This window comes from Parus major, chromosome 12 (genome assembly GCF_001522545.3).
Source record: "Parus major isolate Abel chromosome 12, Parus_major1.1, whole genome shotgun sequence".
NCBI classification, from domain to species: Eukaryota; Metazoa; Chordata; class Aves; order Passeriformes; family Paridae; genus Parus; species Parus major.
This window is the reverse complement of record NC_031781.1, coordinates 7,824,599-7,843,145: the sequence shown is the minus strand read 5'-3', so window position 1 is coordinate 7,843,145 and position 18,547 is coordinate 7,824,599. Positions and strand designations below refer to the sequence as shown.

General features: G+C 36.5%; 1 protein-coding gene across 13 annotated transcripts in view; it reads left to right on the top strand.

Annotated features, from left to right (window-relative positions):
- Positions 1-18,547, top strand: part of ERC2 (ELKS/RAB6-interacting/CAST family member 2) — a 405,409-nt gene that overhangs the window by 86,388 nt on the left and 300,474 nt on the right. For all 13 annotated transcript variants that reach the window (XR_004499194.1, XR_004499195.1, XR_004499197.1 and 10 more), the window contains 2 exons: positions 3,700-3,855; positions 8,769-8,936. Coding sequence is in view for 1 of the 13 variants with exons in the window: in XM_033517444.1 (XP_033373335.1) it covers positions 3,700-3,855; positions 8,769-8,936 (324 nt within the window). In the remaining 12 variants the exon portion in view is untranslated. The remainder of the gene's footprint in view (positions 1-3,699; positions 3,856-8,768; positions 8,937-18,547) is intronic.

Sequence of the window (18,547 nt, the reverse complement as noted above, 5' to 3'; positions counted from 1 at the left end):
TGGCCTAATTCTATCGTCACTAAAACAGTTACTTGGGAGAGAAAATCAGGAATTGCCTACAGGTATGGGCTAGATTTTATCTTAAGAATAAGATATTGAAAAATATGTGGAGTCTAGCAACTATAAAGTCTTTATAAATGTAAGATGTAAAGTAAATGAAAATATTTGTGGTTTACCTTACTTGCAGAAAGAGCCATCTTTATGTGTTGATCCAGCTGTGATATTTCAGGTATGGGTTTGGTTCTAGAGGAGTGTGTATGTGAGTTTGCAGTGCAACATACTCTATTCTTAAGATTGCATGAACTTTAACCTCCCTTATCTTCAAGGATAAACCTGAATGTTCTCTGCATTAAAGTGACAAAGTAAAAGTTCATACAATAAGGGTAGTTGTGTATGGTCTGTTGACAGCCTGTGTACATAAGTGTGTTTAAATTCAAGCTTTATTAAATGTGAAGTTTCAAATATTTCCTTCTGATTGCTTGTTGAATGCCCTATGAGCAAAATTTTGCAGACATAATTTAAATTTATTATGTATCTCAAATGATGAACAGTAGCATTTCCTTACTTTTCCTTTCAGAGTAAGACAGGCTGGAATGCTGTATTATATAGGGTTGGACTTGATGATCCTTGTGGGTCCCTTCCAGCTCAGAATATTCTGTGATTCTGTGGTTATTTACAAATGATTTGCCCTTTTCCTGCCCCTCAGTTTTCAGGAAATGTACTATTGGACTCTTGTAAGGACTGATATGATTTGTGAAACATCATTGGGGAAGCTCACTTGTTAATTTTTTTCCATTGTTAAATATTGTTTTACTAATTTTTCCACATTCCAAAAGAGGAGGGTTTCTGCTAGGTCCAGCCAGCAGAAACCTAAATAGCCCTAACCTCTCACAGAATATCTGCAGCACTATTCTAATAAAGGAGATAAGGAAGAAGTATTGGTTACTGCTGGAAGGAGGGGATAGATTAGGGTGAGTGCCCTGATCTCTATCACAAATCCTGCTACATGATCTTATGTCTTTTAACAGATTTAGAGGGTCTGACTGAAAAAATCAGAACAAATGCTGTATTGTTTCAGAGCTCAGAAGATGATTATTAGTACCATTTAATACTAAGCTGCTTCCTTAATATTATTGCAAAGGAATCTTCGTTGTGATTCAACACAGACCCATGTAGTTTTTCAGAGTGTTGCTAATGGGGATAAATCTTAGAGGTTTGAAGGAAATCTGCATCTGTTCCCATTTCAGTTTCTGAAAGCTTGCCAGAGCCTGTGCCCCAACAAGACTGGTTGAAAGTTTTCCAATTGAAATTTTATGTGGGAAAATGCTGATTCAGCTGAATCAGAAGATTTTTATGGGAATGTGTCAAAACTTTTGGCAAATGCAAAGCTACCTAGCTTTCTATGTACCCTGTAAGTCAGCCCAGCTCCTGTGTGGCAGCACCCACTGGGAACTCTGGGCTCTCTGTGTTATTTTTGACCTACAAAGTTCCTCACTTTCCAGCTGTTGCTCAGGCAGGAAACCTGTAAGGTTTTTCCTGGGCAAGCCAGCCTGCAATAGGGAACAGTACCTTTGACCTTCACAAAATCTGTGAAATTTCTGGCTTCTGTTTCAATAAAAAGTTAATGTAAAACTTAGTGACAATTTTTCATGAGATAGGAGAATACCCATCTCTAATCACAGTATGTGGAGATTGATATTAAAAATAAACTTTTCCTCTGAGATTTCAATTTTTTGATGAAGCAGAAATACAGAAAATGCTTCCACACATTACTTTAGATATTTCTCATAGAGTTTGAATGTTATTCTGTGATGTATAAAACTTCTAAAGAGTGTAGCAGGCTGTGCTAAAAGTTGTTTCTGCCATATTATATTTGCAAACACGTAAAACACAAAGGCAGTACAAAAAGGCAGACTCTTACAGACTTAGGTGGGGAGGTTTGATGAAGACTATTGCCAGATGTCATGTCATAACAGGGCATGTAAGTATTAATATATTTCATTGCAAAATCATTCCAAAGTGTAGCAAAGCTTAGGTTTTGCTTTTATCTTTAAAAATAGAAGGAAAATATTTCTGAAATGAAGTCTAATGGACCAAGCTGAATTGATTATAGTATCTGTGACATCTACAATTATTTTTTGTGTTGTTTTTAAGTCTTGAGAGCTTTTCAATACTTCTGTATCTTTTCTTGCAGTGTTTTGCCTTTTGTGCAATTTCTTTAAATGATAAGATTCAATGAGAATTTTTCCAGTTTTTCATTCCATCTCAATATTTTACTTCCTGGTTTTAGAATTGAAATTAATTTTAAAATTAATTTTTGCTGGAATGAGAAAATAATAAAAAAACCCCTTCTCTTAGTTTGAGATTTATTGTTCACTATAAACGCAAAAATGTTAGAGGAGTGACAGTAGGCCGTGTAAATGACGTTGCTTAGTCCTTAGCTTTCGTTCTATATGGATTTATAACAGTGGTCTTCAAAAATAATCTGAGATTCTATTTCAGTACTTCAGTACCAAAAATTCAGATGCTTTTTGGAACTTCATCCAGGCTCTCCCATGTCTTAAATTGCTACACTTGCCTAGCTTTATTATGAAAGAAGTTATTACAGGAGTTGGAGTTTTTGCTTCTTTTTAGGCAATCTAAAAGAAAGCAAGAAGAACAAAGTTGCAGTTATTCAAATTTAGCTTGTCCTTGTGAAAAGACCAATTCAATTTGTGGTTTTTTTTCCCAAATTAGCCTTCTAACTGAATAACCTGGTCTTAGTGAATCAGCTTGGTTTGTTTTGTGGCGGATTTTTTTTTTTAATTTTATTTTTTTATCTCTTTCTTTTATTTAATATTGATCACAATGGAACAAGAACTTCATCCAGTCTTTGATATTTTATGGGAGGTTGATCCTTTAAGTTGTTGAAGAGATTTCCTAATGAGTAATTCTGCAGTGTTCTTTCAAACAGAAAATTGTGACAAGTTTGTGTAATCACTTTTGTAATCTTTCTAAGTCTCACAAAAGGGACTTAGCCAATTTCTAAATGACTGGAAATAACAAAAAAAACTTCACTGTGCTGGCACACGTGGCAGTCATTGGCTGGGATGCAGAAATTTTTAGTGGTTGTGGTTTTGTTTATCTTGGGACTCACAATAAAAAGTGCTAAATCCCCTCTTAGTGATGTGGCTAGATTAGTCAAGGAAAAATATGTGAGGACACAATGTTTCTCCTCTTGAGAGCAGGCAGAACTCCAGAGGAGCAGGGACCTGAGCCTCAGGCTGAGCCACACAACGAAGTGGCCTTTGCCCTGCAGAGACAGGGACTGCTGTCTCTAGGCTAAACTTGGTGTTTAAGGGCTTGGAAGAATAGCCAGGCCTAGATGGTTTCTAATGATAACAAGCTTTGTTATCATACATATGTGGAAAAATAGGGCATCTGCTATTTTCCCTTCATCCCTGTGTAGGAATTCAATGGAATTTTGACCAGTATGTGTTTTCTACAGTCTGTGCAACAATGGTGAAGGAGGTCTGGTCTGAATTCTGCATTTCTTTAAGCTAAAACCTATAGAATTATTCCTGTTTTATGCACATTCTCTATTTGTACCATCTATTTTTGCTATCTCATTATTTGGTATTCACTCAAGGACAGACATGCTTCTGTTACTCTTTAATATTGTCTCATATAATTTTCAATACTCTCTTTTTTGTAACTTAGGATACAAAAATAGCTTCACTTGAGCGCAATATAAGAGATCTTGAAGATGAAATACAGATGTTAAAGACAAATGGAGTTCTGAATACAGAGGACCGAGAAGAAGAAATCAAACAAATAGAAGTTTACAAGAGTCACTCAAAGTTCATGAAAAATAAGGTAAGATCTATTTATAAAAGAGATTAAGACTGTTTAAATAATGGAAAGGAAAGTTTTGACATGACCATTTCCTATGCAAAAAGCTGCATGTCTCCTTTTGGTAAATCTCTACTATATAATAATCAGTGGACATGAAGGAGTGAAGCATTTTGAATAAATGAAAATTATTTGATTTTAGCTTTTGATGTAGTTTTGCAGTAAGGACTTTTGTTTCACAGCTGATACCAAATTGTACTCTGCTCATATTTTCACCTCTAGCAATTTAATGACTTTGTTCCTTTCATTTCAAATTACTGTACATAGACTATTAGGAGTTGACCACGGGCAGGTAGTAAATATGTAGTGATGTGACACATTTCCTGATTTCAAACACAAAACATTATTGCTTGTTCATTGTTTGAGGGTTTTTGCTACAGAAGAAATGAAAGTGTTAGTGCCCATATGGAATTAATCCAGATTTATTAAGAAAAAATAATAATGAAAGAACATATTTTTTTCTTTTGGAAAAAAGGTAGCTCTTAAGCTACTGAAAAATAACTAAGGCTCTGAAGTAGCATTATCATCAGAAAAATTGTTTTGCTAACCTAAATATCATTAATTTAAAAGCAATTCAGTTTTAGTGACTTACAGCAGAACTCCCAATGCATGTCAACAAACCTGTTGAGGTAAAAATAAGGTACAAAGCCTAGAACTTTAACAATCTCCTGACGTTGTTGTGAGGAAAAGCTTCAGTATATTTCTGTAGCACGGAAAGTAGATGAATGAGGAGAGTATTAAATATGCCTTGTTTTGTCACAGCCTTCTGATCTTTGATAAAAGCCACATTCTGATGAAGCTTTGGCTGTTTTATTTCTCTGGTCTTTTTCTTCCACTTGAAATTAAGATTTACAGCAGGAGATGACATTTTTTCCTCTCATTTAAGAACCTTTCAAGGTGGAAAAGTATTTATGGATCTGTCAACAAACAGATCATGCTGGAACTGATCTGTGGAACCTGAGATCATTGATAAATTCTGATAAGCAGGATTGATGGCAAAGAACAGTACAAAACTCTTCTGAGGTGCTTGAAGCTCTTAATACTTTTAATTTATTCTTAAAGTATAACTTGTTTTCAATCTGTTTGTGATTTAAATAAATGCGAAGGTGTTAAATGAAGGCAAATAATGAAAATACAATTTATTTACATGAGTGGCAGAGAATGTTTGAAAGTGTTTATGTTCTTAACTATCTCTTAGTGATATTCACTCCTTCCAAATATATAGGCTTTATTGTGACTTGCAGTTAAATAAAAGTTGTAAAAATGAGGAAGAAAACTTGCTCAGATTTCTTTTTCTTGCCCACTTGATAAGGCCTCTCCTTGCTCAGTTTTTGAAGGGAGAAAACTTGTAATTACTCACATAATACAGAAATTGTCAAAGCAGGTCTTAAAGATTATATGAGCAAGAGATCTGCACCTTCAAATATCTTAGTTGAGAATATGAATAAAACATATAGGATGATACATACTTTTAATAATAATTTCTGCTTTGGAAGACTTCATCCTTTGGCTCTGAACCACGTAGTTAAATGTACACAGATGCATTTTGTTTCAGGTGTGACTTTGCCCTTGGCATTAAGTAATCCTTTAAGTATTAGAACTCTCATGCTATCCACTGGAATGGGTATGAAAATCTAGTGGTGGATTAGTACAATTTCACCAAATTACTAGTAAGATGAGTTTTGATAAAGCAGTAATAAGGTGCTCTGTGATTAATGTCTGCATGTAAGAACTTTCCATACTGAATGAAGCAGACATGCAAGTTCTAGGAGATCCTGTAGGAAAAAAACCAACCCAAAACACTACAAACCAAAACAGGAAACAGGGAAAGAACTGCAGCTTTTTTTTTTTTTTTTTTTTTTTTTGGGTAGGCTTGGAAATTTAACAACCAGTTTAAAACCAGACCTTTACCAACATAATCTGCAGAATCTGATAGACTTGTAGGTTCTACTGTATGGAGGCACATCATTGGCACTGCTACTTCTTTTCCTTCTCTTAAATCCTTCACTTTAAAAAGCAGTTGTCATTGTTGCATCAGACCAAATCCTTTGATGCATTAATCAGCATAGATTCATTTAACAGAATTATTTACTTAAAGATTTAGTCCATTAATTTTAATATGAAATATTGGGAGGAAAAGCTCTGATTTTTTTTTCCCCTTTGTTTTCTGGTTACTCTGCATAATGTCATACAAGAATTTGGTGTGTAAAAATAACAGAACAACACCCATAATGGTTTTCTGGAAATGGAAAATTAATGGGTTCTAAAGAACTGAAATTATGGGAGGTGACAGTAAATTGAAAAGGAAGAAAAATGAATTAGGGTTTCAGGAAAGGAGGTGAAGCAAGATCATATTGGGCAATGTTGAAAAAGCTGTGATAGGCAAATTGCACACATGAAATATGTCAGATAGTGGGAAGGTCAGAGGACGAACCTGGAGTTTTTTGATGCTACAGCACTTATAGGATGCTATAGCACTTGAAGGTTAACTTCATTTTAGTCCTTATGAAGTCAAAATGTTTTTGTTGTATTACATGAGATAATGGGGTTTCACTGAATCATGACAGTTGGTCTTCCACATCACTTGAGATACAGCAAAAATGTTTGCATATCTGCTAGAGGCAGCAATCTATTTCATGTCATGTTTAATTAGTTTTTTCACACACTGAGATACTGCAGAACTTTAAAAAAATGAGGATACCTGTGCCTAAAATTTCTCCATATTTAAGTTTTATAATTTTTTATTATACCTCTCTATTTTTGTCACAGTTTTTAAAATTTTAAAGTGGGAATTTTAGTACTTTTTCACCATGATACTTTATTTTAAAAATACATTAGCAAATAAATACTATTCAACGATCATTTTGTGTTTGGTTTGTGTTTTAACTCTTATTTTTTTTTGTTTTTATTTGTGAGCTGTGACACATTTTTAAACTTCTGACAATTTGTAGATCTTGTCACCAGAACTTTACACTAAACAGATTCTGTCTCTTAAACACAAAGAGCACACCTGCAACGAAAGCAATGCCTTTTAATTTTTTTTTATTATTTCTCAGGTGTGGGTTGTGTCATAGAGAGAAGGGGGAAGAGTTTCTAGAAGAGATGAAGCATCTGTGATGTTTGTGTGTGTCTCATATAAAGCCTATGATGTAACTCAGATTGGCTGCAGACCCTGCCTAGTTTTGTCTGTGTGTCTCATAGACAGATTTTCCCATTGCTTCATTTCCTATCCGTTTTCTCTTGGTTGCCATACTTGCTTACCTGCTCTGGCAAGGGATGGAGGAGGGTGGTTTTGCATTCCAGAGAAGGTTTCTTTAGCATCTTTTAGTTGTATTCTTTCCTCATGCCTGTTTTCTGTACGCTTCTTTTCTTATTTTGATAAAGGTGATTTTTTTTTTAGTGCCAGGGTAGATTCTTCAATTCATGCAGTAGCTCATAGGTGACGATCTGAGCACCTTAAACAACAATGGAAACGTACTGGGATTTATACAAAGAAATAAGGAATAAATCTATTAAGACATGCATATAGACTGTAGTTGGAAGAATCATTGTTTTTAAATTTAGTTTGTAATGTGCAATGAATAAGCACTTGCAATGTAAAACAAAATAGAAGCATTTTTATTAGCAGTGAGTATTTCCCGTCCCATACAACACAGAATTTGTGAAATGTTTTAGTATGTGAATCTTTGGAATGTGGTTGAGTAGCATCAACTCATGGCTGTTTTTTTTTTCCTGGGGATTTTTGAATCATCTCCCATCTACCACTTCTCGGTTTCTTGTATCCCAAATGTCTGTTGGGACATAGAAAAGAGCTGTTCATATAAAGGAAGTGATTTCTCTGAGTTATGCAGATGCAGTGAGGCATTTTATTTCAGATAGTTCTCATGAGGTGATGTATCTGGATTCATCCGGTGGCCAGTGTTATACCACAAGAATTTAGGAGTAGTTATATGCCACCTAATTCACCATCCTTTCACCTATACAAATCGTTCTGTATATAGTCCAGTGCTTTGCTCTGATTCATATATTTCAAATCCACTACAATTTTGTGTTCTGTGGCTATTCTTCCCATTTATCATTGTGGAATGAGGAGAGTAATCACAATTCCATGACATTTACTGATGAACCTTAAATTCACTTAAATTCAGAAGCTCTGTCTTAGTATTGTGTTTCTGCTGTTTCCTCTGGGATAAGCTTTTATAATCTCTCAGCCCTTTCATTGTGTGGAACTTTTTTATAATGTTTTCCCCAGACTTCTCTTAAGTTAGTCTTCTTGGCTTGGTTTTTCTACTACCTGAGAATTCCATGTGAACTGCCAGGGAGAAAAATAGGAGGTGGGGATGGTAGGCAGCAAAAAATTTGCAAGAGGAGTAAGGTTAAAAGTCCACTATTTTGTTTTCCTCTCCTTTCTGAGATGCCTGGTTTTTCTTTTTCAGACTCCTAAAAAATTCCTGATTCTCTCTGGCCAGTGATAAGTCATGGGAATCATGCTATTGGAAGGATTGAATTGATACTTTTATGAACACTTTTTTCCCTATGCATTTTTGCTGTCCTGCCAGACTTGCCTCACATGGGATACATGCCTTTGAACTTAAGTGAGGTCCGTGGTGAATTTATAGGCCAAATCATCAGGTATAATCTTTAGGAGTTTGCTTTTAACTTCAGCAACAACAGGGCATTCATTCTTGAGACAGAGCGCATTAAATTGCAAGAAACAAAATTCAAGGTGTGAGTGTAAAAAGTCTGAACCTTAATTCTCTTCCAGAATTCACAGGTGTCTGATTTATTATATCATGGTCATTCACACCTTTCAGATTTCCAGCGGAGCCATGAGTTGGAGACAAAATTAATGACCTAACTTTTTCCCCCCGCTGCAGATTGATCAACTGAAACAAGAACTCTCAAAGAAAGAATCAGAACTTCTTGCCTTACAAACTAAGCTTGAAACCCTCAGCAATCAGAATTCAGATTGCAAGCAACACATTGAAGTGCTTAAAGAGTCCCTTACTGCCAAAGAACAGAGAGCTGCCATACTTCAGACAGAGGTATTGTATCTCCTAATCATGAAATGCAATAGAAATACTGAGTTCATGGCCAGTATCAAGGTTTGGATGTGTTTGATTCAAGTCTGTGTGGCAGGAAAGTTGTTAAAGAATAATAAATAATTTAAAGCAATTTAAATGCCAATGTATTTGATGTATATCTAATTTTGGTAGTACACCAGCTCTCATTCTAGAACTTTTTTAGAAGTGCTAATGATTGCCTTTTAAGGAAATGTTTGTGCCTAATTCTCATAGGCTTCAATGGGGGGAAGTGGACCTTCATGACTTGATTGTTGTGATATCATGACCTGTTTCCTCATCTGTTTGGTGACTGAGCTGCTCTTTTGGTTGCTCTGGTTGTTGCTTCTTCTGTGTATTTCTGTTCTGAAGGGTGAAGCTACTGATGTAGTTTTAAGGGATCTGCTAAAAGGTGCACATTATTAATCTCTGGTTATTTTTTTTAAGTGCAGTCAATGTGTACTTTAAAATATGAATAATTTTATTCTTTAAAACAGAGCAGTGTACTAATTGTTTATTTATCTACAAAATCAGACCATAAAAATGTGAGTTATGGAATACCCATTTGAGATGGTTGTCACGTTTAAGGGAATGTGTAAGTCCAGAGTTTAGAATGTTGATTAACTATTTTCCTGGTGTTTTGAAAAACTTCATAGGCTTGGAGCACACAATGCTGATTAGATTGATTGCTATTAAAGCATCTTGATTTTATTTGTAATGTGTTTGCTTCTTTCAGGAAACAAATACCTGTGGCATTTAGTTGTACAGTGTAAATAGTTTCTATTTAGAGAAGTATATTATTTAAGGTATACAGGGATCTTATAGAATGTTTCAAATGTTTGGCTAGTAAAGCTCTAGGAAAAAAAATGGCTTAAACTCATCCTTCTTGTAGAAACAGGAAATAAATATTTCTAAGATTCTGGTCATCCCTTTTTGCTGTATGTCTTGTGCTCTGCACACTAAGAAGATACAGATGAAATCTGGAATTTCTAGCTTGTGTTTAATGGGCCAACCAGCATATGTGTATAATACAAAATAATCATAACAGAACAAGGATAAAAACTCCAGCAATTTCCGTGACCTCAGTTTAACATTTGAGTAGGAAAGACTGTGTATGTTAAATCCTGGGCTGTGCAAACCTGTCGCCCTGCTGAGGATGGTGATGAATTCCACTGGTTCTCCACTGATTTGACTTCCTAATCCCTTATCAGGGTTTGTATTCAGTTTGTTACAATCTTCCTGCTGGCTGATGGGCCAAAGATGTTAAAAAGAACTGAATTACAGTGTTCTTGATGAAGGGCTGCTGGGATTTTGCAGTCCTGGTGGAGAAACAATTGTCTTCTGCAAGGTATCTAATTCCTCTTCTCAGTTTCTGCACATGGCTGTTGAGCTTGAACCTTTTACATGATCAGGCCTAGACTGTGCTGTGGTAGCAATCCAGCAGTGCTTCTAGACACAGCAGGTCTGGTTTTCTGCGAATTGGGAAAAGATTTTGGTTGCTTAGAGCAGCTGTATCATCTATCTCCAGGCTCAGGTCTTATCTAAAGGGAGGGCAATGGCTTCCAGCAGCAGATGGGAAAGCAGCTGCAGGGGGATGCAGGGCAAATGGCAGCCCTCCAGCAGGTGGAAGTCATTAGGGAAGGAATTCTGTACTGTACAAGCTATTGTTGTTGGTCATTCCCAGATGAGGAAAGCTAATAACATTTGGGCCTGCATTAAGCCACACTCCTTTCTTCCAGAGTGTCTACATTGTCTCTTTTTAGAATAGTATTTGTACAATTTTGTGTCCTAAAACATGTTTATAACTTGCCTTGAAGTGCTTCTTTCTGGAGGTGAAAGTAACCATCAAAAGGCAGCTCTAATCCTGTGCTGAGTAAGGTATTCAAAGTTGCAGTGTCAACTTCCTGCCTAAATAGGATTACTTTGTAATCACCTTGTTGTAATTAAATTAGCATAGTAAATCCTGTAATAAAAGAAACCCTCCACAGGCTCTCAGTTATTTCATAAAGAAGCCTTTTATTATTATTTAGCTTAATGATACTCTGCAGGTTATCCTCAGGTTTTGCTGAAGCAGCTGTGTATGATGGAGTGGGATGTGGTTCACAGAATCATGTAAAGGTTCAGGGTGGAAGGGAGCTCTGGAGCTCATCTGGTCCAACATCCCTGCTCGAGCAAGGCCACCTAGAGCCAGCTGTCCAGGACCATATCCAGATGTCTCTTGAATATCTCAAGGCATTAACACTTCTTTGGTTGTTGGACTCTACAACCTCTTTGGGCCACATGGGTCAGCGTGAGTGCTTCCAATGTTCAGAGAGAACCCCCTGTGTTTCACTTTGTGCCCATTGTGTCTTGTCCTCTCACTGGGCAACACTGAAGAGTCTGGTTCCATCTTTACAGCCTTCCTTCAGACATTTATACACAGTGATAAGATGCCCTATTCACTTTTCTAGGCTAAACAGTTCAGCTCTCTCAGGCTTTTGTCATATGAGAGATGTTTCAATGCTTTAATACAGCTAATCCTTTAGTTTCTTTATGGCCTTTCCCTGGGCTGTCTCCAGTATGCCCAGAACTGGACATGGTATCTGAGGTGTGGCCTGAGCAATGATGATAGAGGGGAGGGATCACCTCCCTAAACCTTTTGGCAGTACCCTTCCTAATGAGCCCAGGGTGCTGTTAGTGTGTCCCTGCAGGGCCACATTGCTGGTGTTCACCATTGTGACCACCAGGACCCTGAGGTCCTTTTCTGCAAAGCTGCTTTCCAGCTGAGTGGACTCCAGCACATGCAGGTGCTTGGTGGTGTTCCTTTCCTGGTTCAGGACTTTACATTTCCTTTCCCTGAGCTCCATGAGGATCATGTCAGCACATTTCTCCACTTTGTCAAGGTCCCTCTGAACAGCAGCAAAACCCTCTGGTGTCTCAGCTGCCCTTTTCATGTTTTTCCCACAGCACACTAAGGCTGCACCCTACCCCATCCTCCAGATCATTGATGAAGCCATGGAACAGGACTGGATACATTATTGACCCCTGGGATGCAATACTGGTTCTGCTGGAGTGTCCTGATTCCACTTGATAGCCAGCCTTCCACCTACCTACATGGCTCTCACAAGCCAAGTCTGACAGGGCATGAGGCTTTGAAGGAATATGTTAATATTAATGACAGTTTTTCTGTAGTTCATGTAGCCCTGGAAGTTTATTTGTTTCCCTCTATTTGTTGCCAAATTCTACCAGTGTTTGTTATTTAGTAGAATGGATTTTTTTGGGGTATAATTTCATGTTTGGAATTTTCATGATGTCTTAACACAATTAGCTCAGAAAAGATTACTGCTTTAAAAGTGTAGTTTAAGTTTGAGCTCTAGCTTACACAGCTGGTTTCAACAGTAAGAAATGAAGTGTAAGCAGAGTTATTATGATCTTCATCCTGAGGAATACTGACTACTATTGAGGCATGACTAGCAGATTTAGTTGGCTTACATGTGTTATACCAAATCTTCAGAAATAAGAGGGCACTTGAATTTTTTGGATAAATTTTTGATCAGGTTTCAGGTGCAATGGCACTTTGTGACATAATGTGAGAAAGTTTAAACCATTGGTAACCAAGCCTAGAATCTAAACACAGTGTTCTTTTGGCACTGTGTTTTTGTTGTCCCAGTGATGTCAGTGTTTTGTTTTGATTTAAATATGTTTAGTTGACTTAAAAAGCTATCACTTGAAGTTTTTATTGACAGCTGAAACAAAAAGAAATAAACCCTGTACAGCAGTAACTATCACGGTGGCCAGAGTTGGGAGGTCTGAAAATGGTTTACTGCCAGTAGGAAAATGTTTGGAAGCAGTGCTTAGAAGGTTCACCACCTCTGCTACGTGCATTTCATTTTGTTCCATTTTTAAGGTTATATATGATAATAGTGCCAAACTATGCAAACTTTTCCTACCCTAATGTATATACCCTTTATTTTGATTATCTCTTTATTAATGATGTGAAAACCCTGAGGTCAGATAAAAATGAGCCAATGTAAGGCTAGTCCAGCTATAGAAAACTGAAAATGTCACTGTGCTCCATGGAGAATTGTTAAAAGGGAGAATACAACACTTGATGAGGTTTTCCCTGCTGTGTGAAAAAGCTGTTAAAAGATGTTTATTTTTAAATGAAGCCTTGTAGTGTTACTGCAGAAGGAAAGAAGAGTGAATGATCCTTTTCAATTATTTAAAAATATTAAACACTGCCATTTGTATACTTAAAAAGTGGCAGACTGTACAGTTTGATTCTTTTTTGTGCATATTTGCAGTGACTGGTGCTCAACTACTGCACTTAGCATCAGGAAAAAAGCTTATTATAGATTGATGCAAATAAATTCAACTCAGCTGGGTAGCTCAGTGGAGAAAAACATTTATTTCATAAGCATTTCTGACACAAACATACTTTAGCACTTAGTGTATCATTGCTTTAGATAACACACCTGCAAACTGGCAGGTGTGCTGTTTGAAGGTTAATGAACTGTGAAATAAGTAAAATGTCTACAAAGAAGTTTTGTAAATAGTGAGCATAGTCCTGTCAATGGAAAGAATGGATTGGAAAAATAGGTAAAGTCTGTACTGTAACTGAATACTGATGTGTTCAGCATACACATATTAATAAAGAAATCCTAATAAAAATGAAGAGGAAGGGTGATTATAGCAGTTATTTATTGCAATCTGCTCTTTTGTTTAAACAAATCTGTTTATAGAGAAGGGTTGTGAAATGATTGACTTCTTGGCAGTTCTTAGTTTGCATAAAGAGCAAATAAAAGCAGACAGCACAAAATACTTGGAACAAGACAAAAAAAAGCTTTATTTTTCTTTCTATTACAATGTTGATATTTGATATTTCTTGAAATGCAAATCTGCTTTCAATTTTACAGCAATAATGGTATAACTACGGTTATTTCACTCTCACATTTTTATTTTTCTAAGTTAGAGTTTTACTTTGAAATTGTGTTTTTCTATTGTTTTGTGATTTTTCTTGTTTCAAATCAGGCTGGGCCAGATCTTTCAGTGTGGTCTCTTTGCTGTGCTGCCAGGGCATTGTTCTGGTAGATGTGCTGTGCGTGCGAAGGGAGGATCACCCACGGCACAAAGCACCGATCTGGACACCCGGCTACCATTTGCTCTCTGTCCCTCTGCAGATGTCCACTGCCTTCTTGACAAAGGCTTCCATATTTCAAGCAGCAGCTTTGTCTCAGGTGGAATGTGCCAGACATTTCAGTTTCTGTGCAGCACTCATGTTTGGTAGGCCCTATGACTGTTCAGAACAGGAGAGAGGAGTGTGGTGGCAGAGCAGTAAATTCAGAGTTAAGCTGAAAGAACATCTATGCTATATCTGAACAGAAGTAAACTGTGGAGCAGAGGTGGGAGGGTTTTAATTTGTTGTTTTTTCTCTTGGTGTCTATCCACCTACTGGATTCCAGTTTCAAGACTGTTCAGAGGCACATCAAATGGCCTGGTCTGATTTCAGGGATCTCTGTGCACAGGTTGCACCTGTGACCTCCTGAGACCCATTCCAGTGACTTTGTGGTATTACAAATGAAGCTCTCTCAAATACCTGATAGGTATTACACACACAATCCCATCCCCCTCGACTGAATTTATTCTTAATTATTGCTTTGAATATTCTTTCTTATGGTGACACCATTATTTTAATTTCAAAGAAATTGAATCAGAATTTCCGGTGAGCAAGGTGAATGAAAGACTACAGAGTTCCATCTTCAGGGTCTGTGGAAAGTAGTTCCCAGAGGCAGGAAAACAGTGTTAAAAAGGGGAAGGTAGAAAGAATGGGCTGTATATTCAGTGTGTAAAGACCTTCTGTAAGTTATTTGGGACAAATAGTTTGATGATTGTTAGATTTACCTTGCTGTCAAAACACTTCTCATTTTCATCTATTTTAGTGAATTAAAGTGAAAATTAGTGTAGTTCCCGCCTGCCCAGCACCCCAGTTCTTAGTTCTACAGAAAATTACCTTGTTGCCATTGAAAACAATATTCAGTTGGACAGCTTTAATGGGCTTTTATAACCAAGCAAAATTTACTCAGATAAGATAAGTCACTAGTGGATGGAAATGATTAGAAAAATATTAGTATTGTTAGCTACTAATTTAAATGTTTCACTCTAACTGGAGATGTTTGAAGAGGAACTTGGATAGGATTACTTCAGAAATGATTTGTTGTGTACCCTAAATACTGCTTAAATTCTGGTTGATCTAAAGGGGCCTAGTTATGATCCTGGTGTACTGGCATCATATACAAGAAATGGAAAAAAAAAATACACGTCAAAACAGCACTGAAATTTCACCAGGTAGATGCAAACCCAAGGGGAATGCAGAAATGCTGTAATTAGCAGAATAAGCAGTAGATGTAACAATAACCAGTCTGAAACAGTTAACGATGTTTTGCACATTTTGCTGTAGTGATGAAGTGCATGGAGAAGTTATTGAAGTATTTTTGCAGGTTTTTGTGTTTTCTTAAGAGACAGCTGGGGAGAAAAGGCTAGAGTCACTTGGACTTGTTAAATTCATGATTTCCTTTTTCAGGATGTCCTCTTTCTAACACAGGTAACAGTCCTTAACTCACAATTGCTCAGATGGTAGGAGGTGCAAAGATAGATTCTCAGCGTTCCTCTGTCTCTGCTGAGGAAAACAAAACATGCTTACAACAGAAGCAGAGTTTAAATAGGAGTATGGTCCATCTGGAATGAAAAGGCTTCTGCAGCTGTGGTCATCCAGAAACCTTTAGAGATGCTTATACTGACAGTAGACCCCATATGGCTTTTTGATTATTTTCTTGGTAGGATTCTGAATAATATTTTCCTTTACGGCTATGTGATGTGGATTGTTTGTTTTCTTCCTTTTCCCCTTGTTTAACTTTTAGAAGGAAAGAATTTTCTAGTTCTTGATATCACAGTGGACAATGAAAGTATAAGGATCTGAGCTTCTAAAAGATCAGTGATTTCAGAGGTAATCTGCTAATATTTAGAGAAATGTTCAAATACGATCAGCTTGGGCAAACAGAACTTATGCACTTCATGTCTCAAGTGATAACATGATATAATTACATAGTATTTTACATTTCTCTAATTCTTTCCACACTTAAAATCAAGTAATACAGTCTGTGAAATTTTTTTGAAGATTTGTCATTGTTATAGGTAAAAAGTATTTACAAATTATCCCCTGCAAAAGAAACAGCAGCTGCATTTTCTCTGGAATAGTTTAATTCTATCATTACTTCATATGTTTTCAGCTAGCTGATGTGATAAACTTAATTGAATTCCAGTTTTGAGGCTTCCATTTTTGTTTTCTTTCCATTTAAGTCTAAGCTGCTTTTTGATTTCATGAATTGGATGGAATAGAAACCCAGACAAAAATGCTCTAGTTAGTTTAGACCAGCAAAGGATAACACAAGTGTGGCAAAGGCTGTCTTTCTGAAGTAGATTTGGCGTTTCTCAGCTCTACCCTGCTAAGTCATGGCAGTTAAGTTGTGTAGCCTTAAGGCTTTAGTAAATAAAGACCTTGAGGGCTGTTGGCTGGCACAGACATGTGGGAACAATCATCTTGGTTTCAAATTGTTGCAGGGAGGAATTGCAGTTGTGCACACAGAGCCATGAAAACAGTGGCCTGACACTTAAAAAAGGAACTGGGCTAAACAACTGCTGTGTGTGATAGCACCTAGTTAAAAAGAATGTCCTTGGAGCAAAAATTTTAAAGGTATGTAGTTATTGAGATGGCTCTGAATTGAATTCAATTAAAACACAAAATACTCTCAAATGCAGGGTGCTAATTAACATAGGTTTGACTTGGAAAAGTGCTTGTAAAAAAGATATGAAATCATCCACCTCCTTTGAAAAGTGTTCTTTTTATATCTTAAATAATGGAAGTGGTTAATGGTGTTAGTAAACTTTTCAGTTAGATGACTGTGCCACAGTTCTCCATTTGTTTGATTCTTTGATCCTTTCCTGGGATTTTTAAAAAATATGGCATTATAAAGTAGCTCTTCAAACAAATCCTTCGCTTTTGCCTTTCCCAGGAACACACACTTTCTCCTTGCTAACATTAAATGATTTCTATGCCATAAAATTCGTAGTGCAGTAAACTCTTTGCTACAGACCTGTCTCTGTTTCTGAAGTTTTTGTTCCCAATAACTGGGAATGTTTCTAGTTTTACAGAAGAAACTGTGTAAGCTGAAAAAATGAGAGCTTACAGAAGTGGAAAAAAATTGGTTTAAGAATACAAACAAATATTTCTGATACATTTGAAGAAATAAGTTACAAAAGAAGGAAACAAGAGGACATTTTTGTCAAGCATTAAGAATAAATCTAGAGAAGAAAGTGAGGCATTCTACAAAATCAGTGGGAAATGAGTGAAAAAAGAGCATGAAATTGTGGAGGGGGGTTGTAGAAGCTGTTATGTAAGAGCACTGAGTCAGGAAAATCTGTACTCATATATAGAGCTGCTTAAACATTGTCTGAATCAGGGAAATTCTGCTACAATTTGTGTTAGAAATGTGTTTAAGTATTGTAAAACTGAGGCCTAACAAGACAAAATCAGGGATTTGCAAATCAAGTATTTAGAGTTTTGAAAATGTTGGTATGTGTCAAGTTGGATTGACAAGTAGATTAGAAGAGGGAATAAATGGATAAGGATGCTTTGGTTTCTGTTACTGCAGTGTTCATCTGGCTGCCTGTTTTAGCATAAGAGATCAGACTGTGTTTGAGAGACCAGACTGTATTTGTAGAGGCAAATCTTAATTCTGATATTTTGTAATGTGTGGTATTGGTTCTTCCTCTCCCTCACTGAGCTATAATTTTCCTTTAAAAAAGGTTGATTTTGGAGATTTTCATAAAGGGCTTGTGAACCACTATTGCCCTTACTGGATTCTCTTTCCCTTCTGTCTTTCAGTGGAAGTAAGTTTGATACAAGCAAGGTGCATGTCAGATACTGCTACCAGGGCTGGCTGGAAATAGGCTGGAGCAATTCTGCAAGTACTGCTTTTATGAGGACACATTTAGTTCTTATGTCCTTTTGCTTTTGTTTTTCAAATTCTTCCTCAGGTCAAACAAGCATAACAGCTGTTTCTTATCTATAAAGGCTGCCTTCTTCCAGCTGCCCTGTGCTGTGAGATCAGGCACAAGATCTGTCCAGGATGGGAAAGACTGAGGAGTGTGTAAATAAAAACAGTTCAGGCTCACATTCACTGCATGCTTATTTTCCCCTTTCAACTCTTTAAAGAAGTTCCAAGAAAATACTTAAAATACTTTCCATTAGTTAATTAGTTTTACACTGTATCACATACTCATTGTTCTGAACATTGTTGGAGCAACACTAATTTGCATTCTGGAAAAGATTATAGTATTTATAAATACTGTAGAGTCTTCCTATAATTCCTAATTGAAATTAAAATCAGTATCTATTATATCTGCCTATTTCTATATATACCTAATATTTTTGCATAGTGTATTGCAGTACATGCATAATATTTTCCTGTTTTCCAAATATAGGTACTATTTGTGGTTGAAGTTAAATTGCTACATTTTTGTGGCAAGACCAGAGAAAGTGACTTTCTGTTCCAAAATAT